This window comes from Erithacus rubecula (assembly GCF_903797595.1).
Source record: "Erithacus rubecula genome assembly, chromosome: 13".
Classification (NCBI taxonomy): Eukaryota; Metazoa; Chordata; class Aves; order Passeriformes; family Muscicapidae; genus Erithacus; species Erithacus rubecula.
Window position 1 is genome coordinate 10,938,553 of NC_136665.1, and position 20,637 is coordinate 10,959,189.

The window sequence follows — 20,637 nt, forward strand, 5'->3', positions numbered from 1 at the left end:
ACTGATTTAATTATAAAATAAAATGGTTACCTCTGTGCAAAATGTAGCTCACCTATACCTACTTCTATTGCCACAATATATCTGCTGATCAAAATCTCTTTGATTTTCACAAAGTTAAGGGAGATTCATTCCTTACTGGTGGTTGAATCCTAGAAGAACATTTAAGTTCAGCTCCCAGAAGACCTCAGTAGTGTTATGTCACCCAAATCAGATCTTTAACACTTAACAAGACTTGCCTTGGGAGAAATAAGGACAAGCAAATCCAGTCTCACCAGTGAGCTTATTCCAGACAGAAATGTGTCATGAATTAATCATACAAACAAACCCTTGTACCTCAGCTGGAATGGAATACTGTTTTTTTCTTAAAAGGATGCCACAATTCCTATGGGACTTCAAAGCTATTAATGTCTCTACTCACAAATGGTGTTCAGTGTTCTAATGGGATGTGGAAAATGCCAAAGCAACTCCTCTCAAGAGAGGCAAGGCCAGAAATGAAAATATTTGCAAAACAATAAAGCCACAGGAAACCAAACCTTTTTCTAATCTGTCAAGCAAAGAAACAAGAAACAAAACAGCTTGGTGGGAGCAAGTGGCCTTTGCTGAGAGAAGAGCCCCTGACAGCTGCTCCTTGCCTAAAGACCTCAGTGCTTTCAAAATGCCAATTGTGACATGGGGAGGATGGATAATTGACTGGAGACCCCAAAATATGAATCCATCTGTTTAAACTTGTCATACCATGCAGAAAATAGGTTTCCAGTAGTGCACAGGATTTTCTTCACACTTACTGTAAGTACAGTGCAAGATCATTGCTATCAAGATGCATAGTGGCAGAGAGAAAAAATAAATATTTTGGCCATTATCTGCTGATTTTTTTCAGACAGACCCAGTAAAAACTCTTGTTTTGCACCCCATCCACCCGTCCTCTCTATCTCCTGTGAGGACCCCATAGCTGTTCACAGCTGGGATCACAGTCCCCAGGCACTGCAAAGAAGAGTCACTTTATTGTAAAAAAAAAAAAAAAAAAAAAGGCCTTTTTAAGCAGTTAGCCAGTTATCAGTTTCATTGTTTTAAGGCACAACAAGCCCAAGTGAACCCACCCCCAGGCACCACAATGTGGGCATGCAGCAGTCAGGCAGCACGTCTCACATCTCTCAGGGCTCTCTACCCCTATTCCAGCTCAATCACCCTCCCTTAGTTCCCTTCTGCTTAGCCTAAGTAGCAGGCCTGAGCCATGATTTTACAAGGGTAGCAAGGCCCTTAATCTATAAGACTTTACTTGTGTGCAACAGTATAAGAGGGTCACTGGCAGGACCAGAGCAGATCTTGCAGAAACTAATTACCTTTCAGATGTCTATTTTATGGAGTGAAGTGCCTCTAGCATTTTTGTTCTCAAGCCAATTATCTGGTGGGTATCCTCTGAAGATCCATCTGAAAGGAGATATTTTAACAAAGCATGCATATTAGAGAAACCATAGACAAGTGTGAGAACAGAGCTTATTAAAGCTAGTGACTAAATAGACTGCTTTACCCTCAATTCCTCTGGTTTATGCCAATTTAAACAGTTTCACAGGGATTTTTAACCATTATTTGAGATCTCAGAGCTTAGCAGGCTCTGCCTTGGTTTTAGTTTAGCTGACCATACAGTGTGTCTGTACACAACCAGGTGCTCAGGACTCTGAGAAGCCACTCCACCTCTGTGTGGCCTGCAAGGGACTGGAAAAGACAGAGGGCTCATATAATAGTTTCCACTAAAAAATCAGACCATCCTGGATTAGGGCAACTGGACAGATATGCAGATTTGGTCTTTGTCCTGTGAATCCATCAGTAAGGGGAATGCTGGGCACCTGGACAAAACAGAATGAGCCATTTGCTTATGGTTCCATTGACCAGGGGAATGTAGACATAGGGGTGGAAATGCTTGGACTGTTTTGTCATGGCTTCATTGGTCAGGGGAATGTGGGCACCTGCATTGCACAGCCTGGGCAATCTGCCCACAGCTCTATCAAACAAGGAGCTATGGGCATTCTGATCTCCCCAAGCAAGGCTGTTTGCAGCTCTGTAAGTAGCTGACAATATAAGAGAAGAGAAGAGAATTAAAAGAAAAAAACAGAACAGAGTTAACCAAATAGAAAGCACAGTGGACAGGTGGGAGAGCTACCACTGCCTTTGCTGGGGTCTGTGCAAAACCTGCAGCTGATTCTGTTAATTAAGGGCATTTGTCTACCCATGTGCCACCAGCATGCAACTGAACTATCTCCTAGACATGTACCACAAGCTCTTTTGTGACTTCTGCAAGCAAAAAGGAGCAAAAGTATTTCACATGCTACAAGTATTTAAACTGATCAGTTCACTAGGAAGAACAAAAAATAGAAGCTGAGAGAGAGAAAGAGGGAATCCCTATGGAAACAGATTTCACTCTGCTAATACTAACAGAGTGAGTCAGACAGAGACTATGACCACTTGTAAAGCAGGGCCAAAGAGTCCCAAGGGCAAATCCCTCTGTCATTATGGAAAATCTCAAGCAGAGGAGAAAACAACTGTCAAATTGGAGCTAGCACATCTAAGCCTGGAAATAGTGATAACAGTTCTCTAGTTCACTGGCAAGAACTGTGCTGCAGCCCTCCATTATCAACCTCTCCCAAAAGCAACAGAAATTTCCCATCCCAAGAGAGAGAGAAGGGTAGAGTGCTCATGAGTTAAAATACAACAGTCACTGTTAAATTAGAACTGTGATGTTCAAAACCCAACTGTTGCTGCTCTGGAGAACTATCAAATAGCAAAAATGCTGTGATGAAAGAGCAACAACCTACAGACAGCCAGCAGGCACCAAGCACCTTGGGGCCATGAACTCACTGCTCTGTAGCTGCTCCTAAGCAATAAACCACCAGGCTTTGTGTGCAGACAGGGCTCTCTCAGTGCTCACTCACACTAAGCTAAGCTGTGTTTCCAACATAGTTCCAGTGACCCAGGAAAAATCTGATCACAGTTTCCACTTCTTCCACAGATGCCCTTAGTGCCTTTGTTTACCTGACTCTAGAACTCATGCTAAAGTCATGCTCCCTAAATGCTTCCAGAAATTGGGATGGCATTAACACTGCATTTATGCCAATAAACCTTGGATTTCTCTGAATGACAGTACTGTCACTTAGCTCAGAAAAGTAGACTTATCTTGTCCCTTGACATATTGGCTGAACTGCAAAAAGTGGCAGGGCTCAGTAACCCCGGGAGTGATGCTTAAATGAAGGCATTTCACATCCGAGATGGGATGAGAGCAGGGACAGGGTCACTTGCTGTGGCTTGGCCAGCTGGTGCTAACTCAGCTGTGGTGCTCTGGGACCAGCCAAGCCCCATTTAGCTTTTTCCTGAAGATTGTCTTGGCATATTTGCTGTGCATGCAGTCTTGTTATCTGTTCTGGGATGTGAACCTTCTCTCTTTCAGGTGATTTATCGTGCCTTAAGTCCAGCTAACAAGATTGAAGACCCTTACAGCCCTGAGGCTCAGGATCTCCTGAAACTCACCAACCTCCGCCTGCTTTTGTTAAAAAGGCAGGAATGTCCATGCCATGGCTCAGCACTGGTAGAGAAACCCCAAAGGTTTGCCCACTATGCTATTTATGACCTGATCATCCGGGGAAGCTGCTTTTGCAATGGGCATGCAGAGGAATGTGAGCTTGCCAACAGCACGGGAGTCATGGAGAACATGGTGAGTCCCAGACATTTATCAGCTCACTGGATTTGCTACTTGCTTCTGCTGCCTCAGCCCTAAATGTATATTTTATGTGTGATCCTGTCCCAGCCTCCCCAAGCCCATCCAAAAAAAGGGCAGTACAGTCAATCCACGTTAGTGAAGCCTACACCACTCTGGGAAAATATTTCCTATACTCCTTTCTACAGTTTCATGTCTGATAACTGCTAAAAATTCTGGAATTCTAAAACTCAAATAAATTGCTAAAAACTCTAGACCTCAAGATACCTATAAATTGAAAGGAGTCTTTGTAATTGAGAGACCCAACCCCTAATATAATGAGTGAAATCTCCTACTTACATGCCTGCAGCGAACTGAACTAATATCTTTGATGCAAAGTCTTCCCTGAGCAGAATTTCAGCATCAGATCTCAGATTTTCTGAGTCTGTGAGACATGATCAGTTCTGTCATACTTAGAGTTTTGGCCATCCTCTTTAGGTTTTCAACCTTCTGTTTTCTTGCTATTTTCCCAACATAGACAGCAATGTTCAGGATGTAAAAATATTTTCCACTCCCCCACTCTTTTATCCATGTATCTTAAAGTAAGTTAGAATTTGTTTTTTAAAAAAAAGTCAAACTTTTCTGTAAAATTATTCTATAGTGTTTGGAGTGTCCCTTCCCTGTTCAGTCTTTTATCTGCATTTGGCTCTGGATGTGCACAAGAGGAGTTGTGTTTGAATTGAAACACAACTCACTGAAGACATTGAAATTCAGAGGAAATGACTGACGGCACATTTTTGATTTAGCTGTAATGATTGTGTAGAGAACTGTAACAACAGTCATGGGGAGATTTAACCTAATCAAATATCCAGGTACATCTAGACACATACATCAGAGAAGGAATTCAAGCCACTTTAAACTAGTCAACATCTCCCCTGGATCCAGAAGTCTCTGTCTCTGTATTGGGTTTTGAAAACCCCAATAACCCTTAAAATTCTAGTCCCTGGACATAAAAGACTCAAAAAACCATCCTAAGCTAATTTCTGTCCCTTGTACAAGATACACTTGACATTTTGGTTTATGTTATTTTGGAATGTGTATTCATTGTCTTCCTCTCAACTTTCCTAGGTTCAGAGGTAGATATTGTAAGATAATTAGGACTGTATGACTTTCAAATAATTTCTGAATCTGTTCCATCTGTGGTATAAAACCAAGATTCAGCTAGACTATGTGATACTATTAGATTTAAATAATACAGACTCACTTAAATCATAACTGTGTGGATAAAAGCTGTTTAAAGAGTGGATTGTCCTTACTGCAAACTGTTAAATAGACACACAGTGAAATCAAATAGATGAATAACACACTAAGTGAATGCAGCTGGTAGAAAAATAAGCATTCTGCCCATCAGAAAAGGAAAACACAATATTGTGTATGTTACTGGCATAACCACTGTAAACTATGACTGGATATTTTTTCCCACTGGTCACAAGGGAATAGAATCTTTTTGTGCCATCAATGACTTCACAGGGCAGAAGGTGAAATACTTTTAATGAAATGCACTTCAGGAGTGACTCATGTCCCAGGAGAGAGAGGGTGGATGCAGCACATGATTCACACAGATATTATCAGGTCTTTGCCTAAGCAAGGATTCAAACACAGCTGTGCAAAACTTAAGAAAAGCCTTCTGGAGTTTGAACTGTCTCTAGAATCCTAGAGGAGGCTGGAAAAGACCCAAGTGGGCTCACAAAAAGGTGTGATGGAGCACACCTAAACCATTCACTGGGGAATGCTTGTTGGATGAGATTTTACTGACAAAGAACATTCAAACCTTCAGCAGTTGTTCCAGTTTTAACATTTTGAAAGCTCTTCTTTAGTGCCTGCCTCAATAATTTTTGCTGCAATTTAGGTGATTCCTCCTTGTCTCCTTTTCCTCAATGACCAAAGTAAGCAGTTGATCTTTCTTCTGCAGATAGATTGGAAGGTTCTCTCTGTACCTTCCTCAGGTTCTGTTTCTTGTACTAACCAGAGAAGTGTGAAACTTTAGGTGGTAAAAATTTAAAATTCTACTCCCAGATCACACAAGCCTGGAGTAAAGATGATCATGCTACAGTATTCATCTTTTCTGTGCTTTAGACATTACAACTTCAGTCTTTCCCAAACACAAAAGAAAATCCACTCCTGGAAGATCCAGACCCCTGGATCCTTTTACATTTTATCTAAAACTTGCCAATAATGATATTGTAGTGGTGAGGGGAGGGTTCCCAGGGGTCCAGATCTCAAGGTTTGGTTTACACAGCCAGCCCATGAGGGAGTTTATGGAAGTGTATAATTTTTTGGCTTGAAATACAGTAATGTCCTTGCCTACAAGCAGGAGGAAAAGGCTTTTGTTGTTGAGGGTTCAACACCAATTGTACAGCTCCTATCAGCCAACCTACACTGCTAAAATTCCTTGTCATTTTGCAATTTCTTGGCAGAGGAAAGGTGCTCTGCTTTCAGTCATGGTGATGGTGACCCACATAAAACAGGGTGTGGAAAAGATGTTACAAACACTGCACATCCAGAAATAATCTGATTCAATCCACAGGCCACATCTAATATTTAAGGTACACATGGGCAAAACAAGTCCCAAGAGACACAGTTTTTAATGTGGTTGGAGTGGATGATGTCACATCGTCCACAGATTGAAGGCAGAGCAGCTTTGTTTCCTGGGCTGCTGTTAGGTAATTAAATAAAATGTTGCAAAAAATAAAAACTTACACAGAAAGTCTTAAGTAATACGAGTTTCAGCCTCTTAATTGTTCATAGTCTTCTCATGATGTATGTGTCTTCTGTAGTTAACAAAAACAAAAGCAATTTCATGTAGAATACAACTGTAATTGTTTGATATGGGATAGCCCAAAATCTGAGATCATTCTGCACTTGGCTCTCAGAAAAATGCATTATTGTGTTCAGTTGCAAGTCTGCTCTTCTTACTCTGACAGAAACCTCTTCCATTTGTAATACTCCTAACACTGCTAAACTGATACTACATGGAGGCTAAATAATGGAGAAAATTAAAGCAAATTTCTTGATACTTTTGAACCAATATTTTTCACTACCATTTTGGATGATCTATGGCTGTTAGATAATCTACCAGTGATCAGTCTATTTGTGGATGTGTCACCTGAGTCATGGCAAACCATTCAGCTTCTGGTTTCTCCACTGAGGCTGCCAAGTAAGAAATGCAGCTCTGTGAGAAGCAATGTCACAGATGCCACAGTGTCATAGCAACAAATGGATACAAGAAAACTGCAGATTGTAAACCCAATGTCCAAATGGAGCATCATTCCTCATGCCTTAAAATCCTACATAGTTTCATGCATATTTCTGGTCATAAGTTTGTGGAAACACAGTGAGATTCAAAAAAGGCCCATAGGATCCAAGGAAAATATTGTCTGACTTCTTCTTTTGGAGCAAAATAGTAACAGTTACACTTTCTTTGGGGCTTTTTTTTGTTGTTGTTGTTTGTTTTTTAAACAAGCCAACCATCCCCCTCAACACAATTTATGTAGATGACATTTCCTGTACAAACTACTGAGAATATCATGTTGGATAGGAGGAAAACTTAGAAATGGAGAGGGGAGCTGTAAATAGGCAAGAAACCTTAGGAAAAACATGTCTTGAATTTGAGGTTTGTTGCTATTGACAGTAATGTTTTCTTGGTTTCTATTTAGCTTTCCTGAGATTGGAAAAAGAAAATGAGACACAGAGATGTCATTCCTCACCTAATTTCAATAGCTTTGTATGGTAGCTAATAGCAAAATTCTCCTTTCTGAGTGTCACAGCCTGAATTTTCCAAACTCTTACAAATAGTTCCTCAGTATTTTTTTTTTCCCTATTGGGGGGCATTAATATGCTGCAATAAGTGAAACAACTGCCAGGATCTGAATGCATCTAGGCTTGTTCTATGGCTGGATGCAACAGCACACAACCTGTCCAAGGTGTTGACACTGCAGGATGCACAAAGTTATGAGTGTCTCTACAGAGGTTTAGGATCTGCTTTGATTGCCCATTTTAGCTGAGTCCAGAGGTGCTTCCAGAACAGAGTTTACAAAGCAGGAAGAGTACATAGACAGAACACAGAATATAGACCAAAGTCCTTTCTGTTTGCCAAACATTTCACAATTCTCTTTCTAGCTCATGAGAAGTAAGTTTGGAAAGAGGAAAGCAAAAGTGGATTAAAATGTTTTTGTATAAAGTATTAAGGTTTGGTTTTTTTTTTAACATGTTAATTATTGGTACCTACACTGCCAGGAAATTCTTACAAGTGGCCTCGGATGTTTCTTTTGCTTCTTTATCCTGTTTACAGAGACAAACTAGACTCCCTGTGGGCCTGATCCTCCACAATGAAGCAAATGGAAAGTTTTCCACTTACTTCAAAGGGATCAGGATCTGGTTCTAAGTAGGATTCCTTGTTTGGCATAATGGAGGTTACATAAGGTAAAACTTGCTTTTTTACATCAATTTTCCAGGTGACCAGGCTGTTGCAACCCTTACAAGTATTATCTATGTCCTCTTCAGATATCTTGTGCAGTTCTATTCATAATCCCCAGCTAAGTTTTCACATTATCTGATTTCAGCTGTGCCCAGAACTCAGAAATGCAAGAGGTGCCACTCACTTCCAGGACATTTGAACAGTGGTATTTACTCATTGCTCTGTGGTTCAGGCATTTAATATTAAAATACTGAGTCTCATTCCCTGCACAAATGTCCCAGCTCCACTTATCTCTGTCAAGTTCCCAAAGACTTAATTTACCAAAGTCACCAAACATGAGCCAGAAACTGAGTTCCCTCAGAAAACACCCATATGTGTAGTGGTTTTCTGACATATCTATGTATTAGATCTTTTCCCAGAAAGCAGTAAGTGACAGAGGAAAATAATGGCTTTTCTGATTCTTGATTGGGGCAGGAATTTGAACTGTCCATCTGCCCACAGCAGGCACTGTAATCTGGGACTTCCAAATCACCCATTCTCTTTGTCACTGTGAAAAAGTTAAAGGAAATTTTTTATTTGGTCTCTTATAAGTTGTATGTGCTCTCCTTTGGACTTGATACTCATGGATTTCTTATAAATCTGCATAGATATGTCTTTTCATTTGGAGAGACCACAGAGCACAACTTACTAGAAACAGGTAAGGGACAGAATCTGAGGTCATTGCAAGCTGTGGTACCCCAGGTTTCCCTGGTGACATTACAGAGTGAATACAGAGTTCAAAGGCAAACATTTTTTCTGAATCAGCAACTCTGACCTGGAAGGCTTCCAAATTTAACCTTCATTCATTAGGAAAAAAGCCCCCAAATAGACTGAAAGCAGCCCAGGAAAAAGAGCTACAACCACATTTACTGGAAGGACAATAGGTGAAGAAACTAAATGGGCAGAGAGAAAGAAAGGCTTCAGGTATTATACAAAGCTGAACAGAGTTTAGGAAAAAGTTAAAAACTGCAGGACAAAGAGGTGGAACATTTTCTCTCACTTTATCATCTGTGGATCAGAATTCAGGTGAAGAAGCTTTGTGCAAAGATGACTAAGCATCATGTAATTTCTTGGAACTGTTGGATAAAATTAGGATAAAGTTCTACAGTATGTGCTATAAATCCACCAGAATTTACAGAGCTTGACTGAAGAACTACTGGATGAAACTCATGGTCAAGCAGATCAAGCTAAATGATTGGAACTGATCATCCTGGCATTAAAATCCACAAAGCTATAACCTCCTCTATGTCCTGATTAATAACTGCTCAGGTGGTTGATGTACAAATCAAAGCCTTTGGCAGCAACACCAGACTTGTAACAGCATGACTGTACTGTGAGACAGATGAGAGAACTAATCCAGATTAAAAATACTAGTGCCAAGGGAAAAAACCCTCGGTTTAGCTTTTTTCCAAACATGGTTTGGTTTTACAGCCCAATTTATACATGACCCAAGGCATGATGTAGGTGATAACTCAGAAAGAAGCAGTAAGGAAATGTGATGGTGATTGAGTTTAGCAAAGTGTTCCTTTCCTGGACTAATAATATCCTCTAAATTCAGGTACATCAGTTTATTAATGTTTAGCCTTTGCAAAATTGATTAGAAAATTTGAAGCATGAAGAAGCCAGAATATTAGCATTTAAAGCTACAGTTTTTATCTTTCAAAGCTGACAGCCTGCATTAGTGACAGGAGCAAGCCCAGCTGAATCCCTTGGAGAGCAGGAGTGTAAGAACACAGAAAATTCCAGGTGATGCACATGGGACTTCAGGCTGGTGTTATGAAATGGAGATGTTTATTCAAACACACAGTCTGCCTGCCTGCATCTTTTTCTCAGATCCATTCTCCACAATAACTTTGGAAGACACCATCCAGTTTAAAAAATTTGTGAAAGCAACTGAACTCTCAATACAATAAATGGGAAAGACCCTTGGAGACAACACAGTTATCAGAGTAATGAGGAAAAGCAGATGAAGGGAGGTGTCATAAAAATAAATTTCATAATGTTTCCAAAGTGCTCAAATATTGCAGCAATGAGCACAGTGGAGAAGTCCCTACAGAACTAAACACTTTTGTATCTAAGGATCAGGATGTGTCAAGTGATGTAATGTTACCTATGGAAGAGAATAAAGTGAAATATAGAGGTGATACAGAAATCCCCTGGGTCTGAGCTTTTCATCTGCTGTACCAATACATTCAAATAAATCAGTGTCATAAACTACTCAGGCTTTAGCTAAAAACTGGCTTCTTTCCTAACTGGTGGCATGGATCTTGCCTCTGTTGCTCACCCCTTGCTTTCAAGCTCCCTCCAGCTGGATTGCCAGCTCCAGATGAAGAATGCTGAAGTGTTTCTTACTCCAGGTGCCTCCTTGTAGTCAGATATCTAAAAGAGTCCAGTGAAATTAATCCAGTGGAACCAAAGTGTTGTTATCAGTGTCCTGAAGGCACTAATAGAACTTAACAGCCCTGACCAGCCCCACCTGGGACTCTTACAGTGCTCTCAGTCCATTGGCTTTGGGGTCCTATTTAAGCTCAGCTTTGGGCTCTGTTTGAGCTGAGCTCTGGCTGTGTCTCTTTGCATCCCTGCCTCCTGGGGATGTTAGGGCTCTCTCTAGGTCTGTACTTTCCCTCTGCACCTTTCCCTGTAACGTGCTGTGGCTTGTCTCTCTTTCTGCCCTCTGCATGGACTTTGCATCCATGTTGTGGCTTTCTTGGCCTGTCTCTTGCTGCTCCTGAATTACCCCAGTCCTTTATCTTTTTGTTTCTGGGCTGTCAGTGGACTGTGGTGCCACCTCCCTGCTCATAGTGCTTGGGATGGTGCTCCATCAGCCTTTGCTGTTGAAAACCTCAGCTTGTAGCTCTTTGGCCTTCAAGAGCAACTGGTCCTTGTTGCTTCCTGACAGTCCTTTCCTTATTAATCATCATTATCTCCATGTAAATCTGACCTGCTTTCAAGGGCATAGAAAAGTGTCAGCACAGTTCCCCTGGATCTGTTCTTGTCTGATTATAATCTCTTCCTTAGCATGATATTTGTGTTCCAGTGAGATCCAGTGCATCTGAGGTCGTGCTTTTGACAGAGATTGCAATTTTCCAGTTTTTTGGTCGCACTTTGGTGAGAGAAATGTGGACTTATTTCAGCAGTGAATAACAGCTCAGGGACACACCTGTTCTCCTTGTGCTGGTGTTGAATGTGACTCTCACATTATCCTGTCTTTAAGCAGATATCTCATTTCCTATTTTATCTCACAGTTTCCTGTATTTCATTCTTGTTCCTTCCTGGACTTTAGTCTCTGGCTGCCTCTCCTATCTCTTCCTCTCTAACAGAACAAATTGTCTCATTACTCACAGCCACCTCAGCTAGCCTTATTTCATCTCACAGTTAAATGTAACAGGTTTCTTCCACAGCTCAGCTTTTCCTGCACTAACCAGTCTTTATGTGATGACCATTTACATCTATTAATTACTATTCTTGTGTGTTCAATTTGAGCTGTTCACCTCTGTTCTCCTCTCCTATCCTAATCCTTTCTGTAATTCATTGTCACCTCACACTGCACTCTCACAACATGCCACAAACTACAGTTCACAACAAACCAGTGGGCAATGAGCAAACTAACACATCTACTTTCCAAAGAATAATTTGACCTTTCCTCTCTTACTGAATTTTTGTGATTATTTTTCTGAATAATTGTTCATGAGTGCTCACACCATCTGTGCTGTGCACTGTAAGCACAGGGTCCTGTGGAATAATGAATATTTGATTATGTCATCCAAGGCTAAAAGAAGATTGCATTGTTTAATTCTACCATTTCCCAACTGTGCAGTCTCAGCATTTTTCATATAATTTTTTAATATAGTGAATATACAACCTTTGCATGTATTTCTAAAAGATGAAATGGGCTAACTTACAGATTTTACACAGAAATATATTTCAAGAAGTATTTTCACTTTCAAGAAGAAAGTGAAGATATCCAGGATTTTGTTCTGATCCATTTTAGAACGAGCAGGTGGAGTCTCAAGTTTGGAGATCTGCAAATCTGTAGTTCTGGATCATTTTACCTTTTCTCTGTTCTCTGACTACTGAAGACCACAGGGGAGAAGTTAAATCCTGAAATGTCAAACCCAAACAGGGAAAAGCACAATGTTGTTGTAGGAGTATTTTTGCCTTTGTCTCTGCTGTTTGTCAGGCTGTTGATGTCCTGAACGTGGATGGGTTTCTCATGGAAGGGTCTGAGTCCCAGGCAGTGCTGGGCTCCCCATGAGCCCAGTGCCCTGGGCAGGGAGCCCCTGCCAGCTGGTCATGGAGGGGCCCTGGCATCAGCTGCACCCATCCCTCTGCTTGCCACATCACATTTCTGCTCAGGGAGGATTAGAAACCAGGGCAGCAGAGAGCAAATTGCTGCAGGCACACGGGTTTGGGGGCAGGGGAGCACATCTGCTCTCCTTCTCCTTGGGACACGTCTCTCCTGGTCCTGAGCTACCTGCTCTGGCAGATGGGGAATGGGGGCTGCAGGGAGAGCCTGGTTTGCAGGAAAGACCATGGAAAAACATAACTCATGTTAATGGTGAGATTAAAGGATTAAAGTCAATTCACACCCCAGTCAAAATGAAATTTCAGCTTGTTTTTTTATGTGCAGTGGGTCAGAGCTGTGCTGAGCTCAGGATCCTCAACAGCCCATGGAGGGACAGAGGTCTAATCCCTAATTTCTGTGCATTTCCTGCTCTAGCACGAGTGTCTCCTGGCATAGTAGCAGCTGCTCTTGTGATAAATGTAGAACATGACTTATGGTGCCACCCTTCCCTTTCTCTCACACCCTATGCTTGATATTTCCTCAAGAAATTTATCTGTGAAATCCTTTCCCTGAGACACTGCAAACAGATATTGGAATACTATTCATTAAATAAAAAAGAAACAAACCAAACAAAACCAAGCAATGACATAAAATTCCTTCTGGTTTTAGATGTGTGTTGATATTACAGAATTTTGTGTGCCTAATCACAGTTTATTATGGAAGTGGCTGTTTTACTCCTGGTGTGTACAATTACTTATATAAAAACTACTTACAGAAGTTTCAATGGTAACTTTCACTTTGAAGACTGGACTAGCTCTGTTTGCAAGGTCTGGTTTCTGGTGTGAATACCTGCTTCCAAATCTGGTATGTATTCAAATATTTCTATGACTAAAAATCATTTTTGTGTCCCAGTGAAGGTAGGTAAGTACAAAGGAAGCAAGTTCTTTCTTCAAGTAATTTTTCAAGCTAATAGCCACAGGGAGAACTTTTCAGCCAGTGTTAGTCAAGACTTTTCACATTTTATATGCCCATCAAATATTACATATTGTTTTCTAGCTTAGATGGGTTTATATACTTCAGCCCCATTCTTCTACCAGCTTTTGCTTGTTTTTGTTGAACATCTTCTAATTCCTAATTTATCTGGTAATAAGGTGTTAAAAACTGAACACGGCATTGTAGGTACAATCTTCTGTCCCCTTGGAGTTACAGTGCTCTTAATTCCATAGCTCAACATTTTACTGGGTCTTTTCTACTAATCTAATTTATCTATAGTTATATGTAAGTAGGCAGGCTGGTGCCTATAGTACCTTAAGTTAAAACATCAGTGCCTTCCTCACAGAATGTGTAGTTTTACTTTACTTTTCCGTGGGAGTATTGGTTGGTATTTTTTCCATTTTTAACATTTTTGCTACGTTTTTAACTGTGCTAGGATGTCCATGACTATTATTTCATTCATCTAACAATTTATAATTCAGTAATTCATGGTGATTTCACTTCCCTATATTTACACTCCCTTACAGATCAGTGTTAATGTCAAATAAGACAGTGTCCAGCATCCTCTGTTGGCCTGTGCTCTCCTGGGACTTGGCTCTGCTGCCCCAGAGTATATTTGATATTCTTGGCATGCTCTCGTCCTGAAGTTGTGAATCAAAATGAGACCTGTTAGCTCAGCCAATTTAGAGTCTGGAGGTTGTTCAGCAGTGCAGTAGTTAAATAACCAACTGGGAGTTAAGTTGTTGTTACGTGCATTTTGTAAGATACAGGGAAAATTCTACATCATTACCAGGCTCTGAGGTTTCCCAAGAGAGCCAGGCAGCTGTGGGGATGGTGCAGGAGTCCCTCCTGCTCAGGGGCTGCAGGTGTCCCTGCAGGTGTCCCTGCAGGTGTCTGAGTGTGCTCTGGTCCCCTGGCAGGTCCACGGCAAGTGTGTGTGCAGACACAACACGGCAGGGGAGCACTGTGAGAAATGCGCCCCGCTCTACAACGACCAGCCCTGGAAGCCGGGGGACGGGAGAACAGGGGCACCCAACGAATGCAGAAGTAAGTGCGAGGGAATTCACCGGGGTGAGCACTCACCAGAGCAGCGGGCAAAGCTCCCCCACAGAGCTTCTGTGATTTGCAGTAATGGTGCCATTGCAGAAACTGGGGACAAACTGCTGGTCATCGATGGAGAACTTCAGTGGGCAGGGGAGTGCAATGTACAAGCCAGAAATGTGGTTTCCATGTAGCTACACCCCTCACGCTGCAGGGTGAGAGTGCCGGATTGGTTTGGGAAGGGACAGCAGGATGACTGTCAGGAAAGCCTGAAGGCCATCCTTGCTCTTGTCCCCGGCAGAGTGCCGCTGTCACAACCACGCCGAGAGCTGCCACTTCGACCTGAGCGTGTGGCTGGCCTCGGGGAAGCGCTCCGGGGGCGTGTGTGACAGCTGCCAGCACCACACCGAGGGACATCGCTGCCAGCGCTGCAAGCCGGGCTTCTACCGCGACAGAGCCAAGCCCATGTCCGCCCCCGACGCCTGCAAGCGTAAGTGACCGCGCTACTCGGGGGGAATAAACGGGGAAAGAATCGTTGAAAGAACAACATGACTGCCATAGAATCAGTGACTCCTGTAGAGGCAACTCATGAGTGTTACTGTCTTTTATTTGTATCCTTTTCCTAACTACAGGAGGTTTTGATCAAAGGTGATCATCCTGATTTTTTGTCTATTTGTCCCCATGTTAGGACACATTTTTTGTGATAACTGATTCAGTTCTCCAAATGCATTTCCTCCTGAGGAAAGGTACATTCTTCTTGTGTTTGGTTTTAAATTAATATGTTTCCTATTCTCTTGAGGCACATTTTATTTACCTGGGGTTTTTTTTCTGTACCTCTCAAGACTTCATGAGCTTATGTGCAAGGTACAAAATTCCATTTGATTGTGCAACATCTGTGCACATAACTGTGCATACAATGGATGCCCAAGATACAGGAGGCCTGGGACAGTGCATATTCACTTGGGAACAAATACATCAGAACTCAGATTTATCTCTGGACTCTGCAGCTGTGTCATAGGATGCTATGCCCAAATTAATTGTATCATTAACACTTCAGCAGAATGTGTTAGGGTGTGTCTAGGGCACAGAGGCACTAATGGCTGCATGCAGAGGATGTATAACCTCTGGATCTAGATAGTTTGCACCCAGCCAGTCTGGCAAACAGCCCAATCTCCCTCACTTAAAGTAAACATTTCCTGAGTATCCTGCCAGGCTTCAAACATCTGATTCTATCTCACATCTGTTTGAGAGGTTGCTATTTCCAGCAATATAGCTAATTTCATTTCTAACTTTGAGTAGTTTTCCTTCCCCATAGCTCAGACATTAGCTGCCAGTATAGAGAACTTCATCCTCTGTTATGTCACCTCTTGCCCACTGACATAACGAGCTTTTGAAGTTTTTTTTACTATTTTAATGTTCTTTAACATGATTCCTCTTAAACACTTCAATTACTCTTCTCTCTAGGACTGTGAGTCCTGTGATATTTCTTAAACTTTCTGTGCCAAATATATCAGATGTTTCTGCTCTTTTGCTTTCTTCCCACTGGAACCTGGTGACAGCAGACTGCTTCCACACGACTTTTTCTTCTCATTTTCACAATGTTCATCACAGAACATGGATCAGCAGACAGGGCAGGGGGTGAGCTAATCTGGCTCACCCTGTATCCTATAGTGTTCTAGGGTGGTCCCTTTCTAGTTCTGTTCCTACTCTGAGCAGATTTGCTACAGAGGAATATTGTAATGAGAACAAATTGTGCCAGAAGATCAGCTTTCAATCTCATAGCACCTGAAAGAATCTGTGTATGAACTCTTGCACTGAGCAGCAGGGAGATGGTACAGTCACCAGCATCACGTGTAATCTAGATAACTGCTGAAGTCAAGGAGCACTGGAGAGCAGCAAAGAGGAAAAAAATGTTTGAAAATACAGCCTATCTGTCTGGAAACCCTAGAACCATTTGCCTAGATGAAATCAGACCTTGACTCTACGTCTGCTTCTCTTGTCTGGTCTGGTTACAATTCTCTCAGTAACACCTGCCAATACTCTGCATAGCAAAAGAAAACTGTTCAGAAATTTACCTTTTTGAAAGAGCTTTATTCCTGTTGTGCCAGTCAAGCACAACAATGTTCTTTTCACCTGGGAAGGTGCTGCTGCCAGCAGAAGGCCCCCAAATGCAATTGTCTGCACTCTGAGTTGCATGCTGAGGCTGAGAGAGCTGCCATCCTGCTTCAGCCACTGAAAGTTATATGTGTTCTCTAGGCTCCTTGTTCTGTCAGTGGAGAAACAGAGGGACCCCTGGGGAATTACTTTTTGCAGTCTAAGATAGATGCCTGAAACAGATGGACTGAATTGCCCTCTAAAGCGTATCTATTTCCTTAAGAGGCAGTCTGGATCACTAACCTGCACTAGAGTTTCTCTTAGCTGAGATGCATTTAAGGGGTTTGATTCAGCAGCAAAGGTAAGCACAAGCCTATCTGTGAATGATTAAAGTCAATGGGACCTTTCCCAGCAGTGTAAAGGCATTCATGAATGCTTGCCATATCAAGATATAAGGAAAGGACACTGCAGCCCCCCTGGCTTTTACAGCAGCTGGGTGCACAATGCTTGTACCTCTGTGGGAATAGGAGGCACTCTGGATATAACTACAGTGTCAGAGAAAACTGGGAAGGAAGTGGTTAATCTGTGCCTTTTCCCTTTTATTTAAGGCAAAGAAGAAAATTCCTACAGTAAGATTTGACAAATTACATAATAGGTAGTACTTTGTATGATGGAAGACCTGAACCCCAAACACTTCCCCATGTGGATTGCAGACAGTGTGCAAGGTTGTACTTCATGTTACACTGCACCTCTGCAGAGAATTTCCAGGAAACACTTCACACTTTGGTTATTATCAGACAGCAAAACCAGAAACAGCAATGGAGACAGGCTTTGGTTAGAACAGATTCCATTTGATAGAGGTGAGAGCAACCCAGTGCCCATCTTCCCATTTTGAGCTCAGAGGGAAAAAAAACTTTCAATGGGAGATGAAAACTTGACCCTTGGGTACAGTAGATACTGAGCTGGGAAAGGAAGTCTGGTGAAAAAGCTGAATGAAATGCTGTGCTAATCCCTTTGAGAAAGCACGCTTGAAGAGTGCTCTGCCATCCAGAGCAAAGTCCAGGTTCAGCTGTGACATCCCCCTCAGGCTCCCAGAAAGTTAACAGGACACTGCTCACTCCCAGAAACAGTCTTTAAGCATTAGTCATAATAATGAATAGCATTCTCTCTTAATCTGCTCAGGAAAAAAAAAAGTTGTATAACAATTGGATCTCCTGGCACTATCTAAACCACCCTGAGCTGACCCTCCAGTGCGAGACTGCAAAGACATTCCCTCAGAAAAAAAAAAAAATAAATGAATCTGCTGAAATTTGATATGGAAGTGTGAATCTGCTATTCTTTTTTGTCTGCAGAGGTAGCCTGCCTCTGATCCCTTTGCTTCTCCTGTTCCTACCAGCTGGGATGAATGAGAGCCGGGTCATGGGCAGAGCCTTGTTTTGACACTGCTTAGATCTATATTAAAAAGAAAAAAAAGGCATGAAAAGAGTCCCAGAGCAAGGCACACACCTGCCTGTTATTGGGGGTGACAACACAGGATTAAGTAGTTTGTATATAGACTTGTATGGGAGCTTTGACTCAAAAGCCTAATTGTTTCCTAACCAATGGTTAGAAAAGCTGCTGTATCCTTGGCTCTTTCCTGTGGCTTATTCCAAGGCTTAAGGGATCCTTCTGAAATGGCACCATCTTTTGTACTCACCCTTTGCTTAGCTTAAAAATAATGCAGGCATGTAGACCCATTAAAAAAGGTCTCCAGGAAAACAAGCTTTTTTACTCAAAGAACGAGGCTAGAAAATTAAAATGTGCCCAGATGCACATGCACACACACATGGTCTGAAAGGCTCTGCTTCTCATCCTTTTGCTTCTGAGCAGAGGGAGTGAACTTTTAATTCTAATATCACAAAGGCCCCATCACATCTTGGTTCAAAGTCTGTCTTAATCAGCCCTGACCACACACGGAGCTGTCTATCTTATTTCCTTCATTTAGGAAACATCATTGGCAGAGTCAATCCCCACACCTGACTTGCTTTAAAAATCACACTGGTTTGATCTTATACTCCCAAGATGCACATGTATATATTTCTGACACAAAACATTTTTTGATTTTTCATTTTGCCTGGTTTTGGGTTTTTTAATCAAATAGCCATTCTGCTCACAGCTATCTCTTATGCAGTATTATTACACAAAAGTTTAAGACAAGATACCTCAAAGGCCATTGACTTACTTGAAGCACTTGGTATTTTCCTGTAAGTTGGGACTGTATTGTTACAACCAATATTATATTTTACATCTGTGTCTAATTACATGGGGAAGACAGCTGTGCTGTGGGCAGACAGATTTATTACAGACTTGAGTGGGAATTGCAGCATGAATTATTCATTTTTCATTATTTTTTGTCTCCTCCCTTTTACAGTAGTGTCTGGCAAAAACTTAGACTAAAAGGCAAGAGGATGCTTTGTGATACTCTGTGGCCAATAGGCAACTCTAAAGTAAAATGATGTTTTTCACTACACTACTGTCAAGGGGAGAACCAAAATAAACTGGCCAGCTCAGAGCCAGGATTGTCTGCACACCGTCCCTAACATAATTGATGATGCCTTTGACAAATAAGGCCATTGTCACATTGGCTGCTGTTTTGTTAGGGAGATGGATGGAGAGAAAATGAGGGTTTGCCAAGAGAAAAGAAGCAAAAATCAGTGGGAAGGGGTTGACAAATATTGGGAAATGTTAAAGGGTGAGATTTTGAAAACTTGCTTTTATGTTTCTTTAATAGTGAGGTTTATTTGCAAATCCATGGTACTGTTAAACAGATAAAAACCCAGTCATCCACAGCTGCCCCTTCAGCATGTGACATGTGGGCTCTTATTTTAGGAGTTACCTTAGATGCACAACTGGGATTTTGGCTGTAATACTCTGGAAGCCAGACAATGTACCCACCCAAGCTGAAATGCTAAATAAACACAGACTGAGTAAAGAGTTTGCAAGCCACTTGTGTAACTCATCTGAAAGTGTTGTACAAGTATTGATTCAGCTTGCTTTCTGATGCACCAGAAGCTGCCCCAGTTTCTAACTGGAGAATATGTCCCACAGTTCAGCTGGGAACATTATTTTTACTGAACCGTAGCCTCAAAATTTAAAAATAAAAAGGCACTTTTATTTTCTGCTTCCTCATCGGTTTTCACCAGTGCTGTCAATCACTGTGATGTAATATTTTCCCTTAGGAACAGGGAAGGAGAAATTCTCATCTGCCTGAATCAGGTTCCAGTCTCAGCTGGGGATAGGAAGCCTAATGATCTGAGTCACCCATCTGTTAAGTGACTCTAATGAAACCCAAAAACTAGAAATAAGAGGGATAAAGACAGACCCAGAGGCTGTAGAAATCTAAGGGATTTTAAGTGAAAACTCCACAGGTGGATCCTACATATAATAATATGACAGTGGAAATGAACCTGGATTCAAACAACCCTGATATTGGCAAATTCTTACTTCTTGTGTCTCAGACCTGTCTGCAATAAAGGAAGGGTGTTTTCCCTCCTTATCTCCAAATCCATGACATCCATTGTTTTCAGTGACTGACAAACTAAGAGACTCTTTTTCAGGGTGATGTAGTCAGCCCTGCAAAAATGGGGTGGGGGGGTGAAATCAAGTTTAGCAGTGAAAAAAAAAATCAGACCTTGCCTTTGAACTTGTCAGGGCTAATGAGCACTTCAGTGCTGCACCTGCTCTGCAGAGCTGACAGCAGCAGCCCTGGGTTTGTGGCAGGCAGGAGAGGCTGCTGCCCTCCACCAGCCTGCCCATTGTGCTGAGCACATTGCCCGTGACAGCACGTGGCTTCTCTGTCCCTAGGCTGTTGTGCTAGTGTCCCCTGAGCACAACGGGCCCAGATCCACCCACAGCAGTATAATAATATTATTAAAATTATTGGCATAAAGAACACAGGCCATTGGGGAAAAAAAATAACTATATGGTAAGTAGATCATCAGAGAAATGCCCTTTAAACAAAATTGTTCGCCCTTCTCGTACTAT

General features: G+C 41.8%; 1 protein-coding gene across 1 annotated transcript in view; it reads left to right on the forward strand.

Annotated features, from left to right (window-relative positions):
- The window catches only part of LOC306807468 (netrin-4-like), a 43,326-nt gene that overhangs the window by 15,926 nt on the left and 6,763 nt on the right, over nucleotides 1-20,637 (forward strand). Inside the window, exons 3-5 of the mRNA XM_079317115.1 lie at nucleotides 3,440-3,703; nucleotides 14,400-14,526; nucleotides 14,822-15,010. Coding sequence (XP_079173241.1) covers nucleotides 3,440-3,703; nucleotides 14,400-14,526; nucleotides 14,822-15,010 — 580 coding nt within the window. The remainder of the gene's footprint in view (nucleotides 1-3,439; nucleotides 3,704-14,399; nucleotides 14,527-14,821; nucleotides 15,011-20,637) is intronic.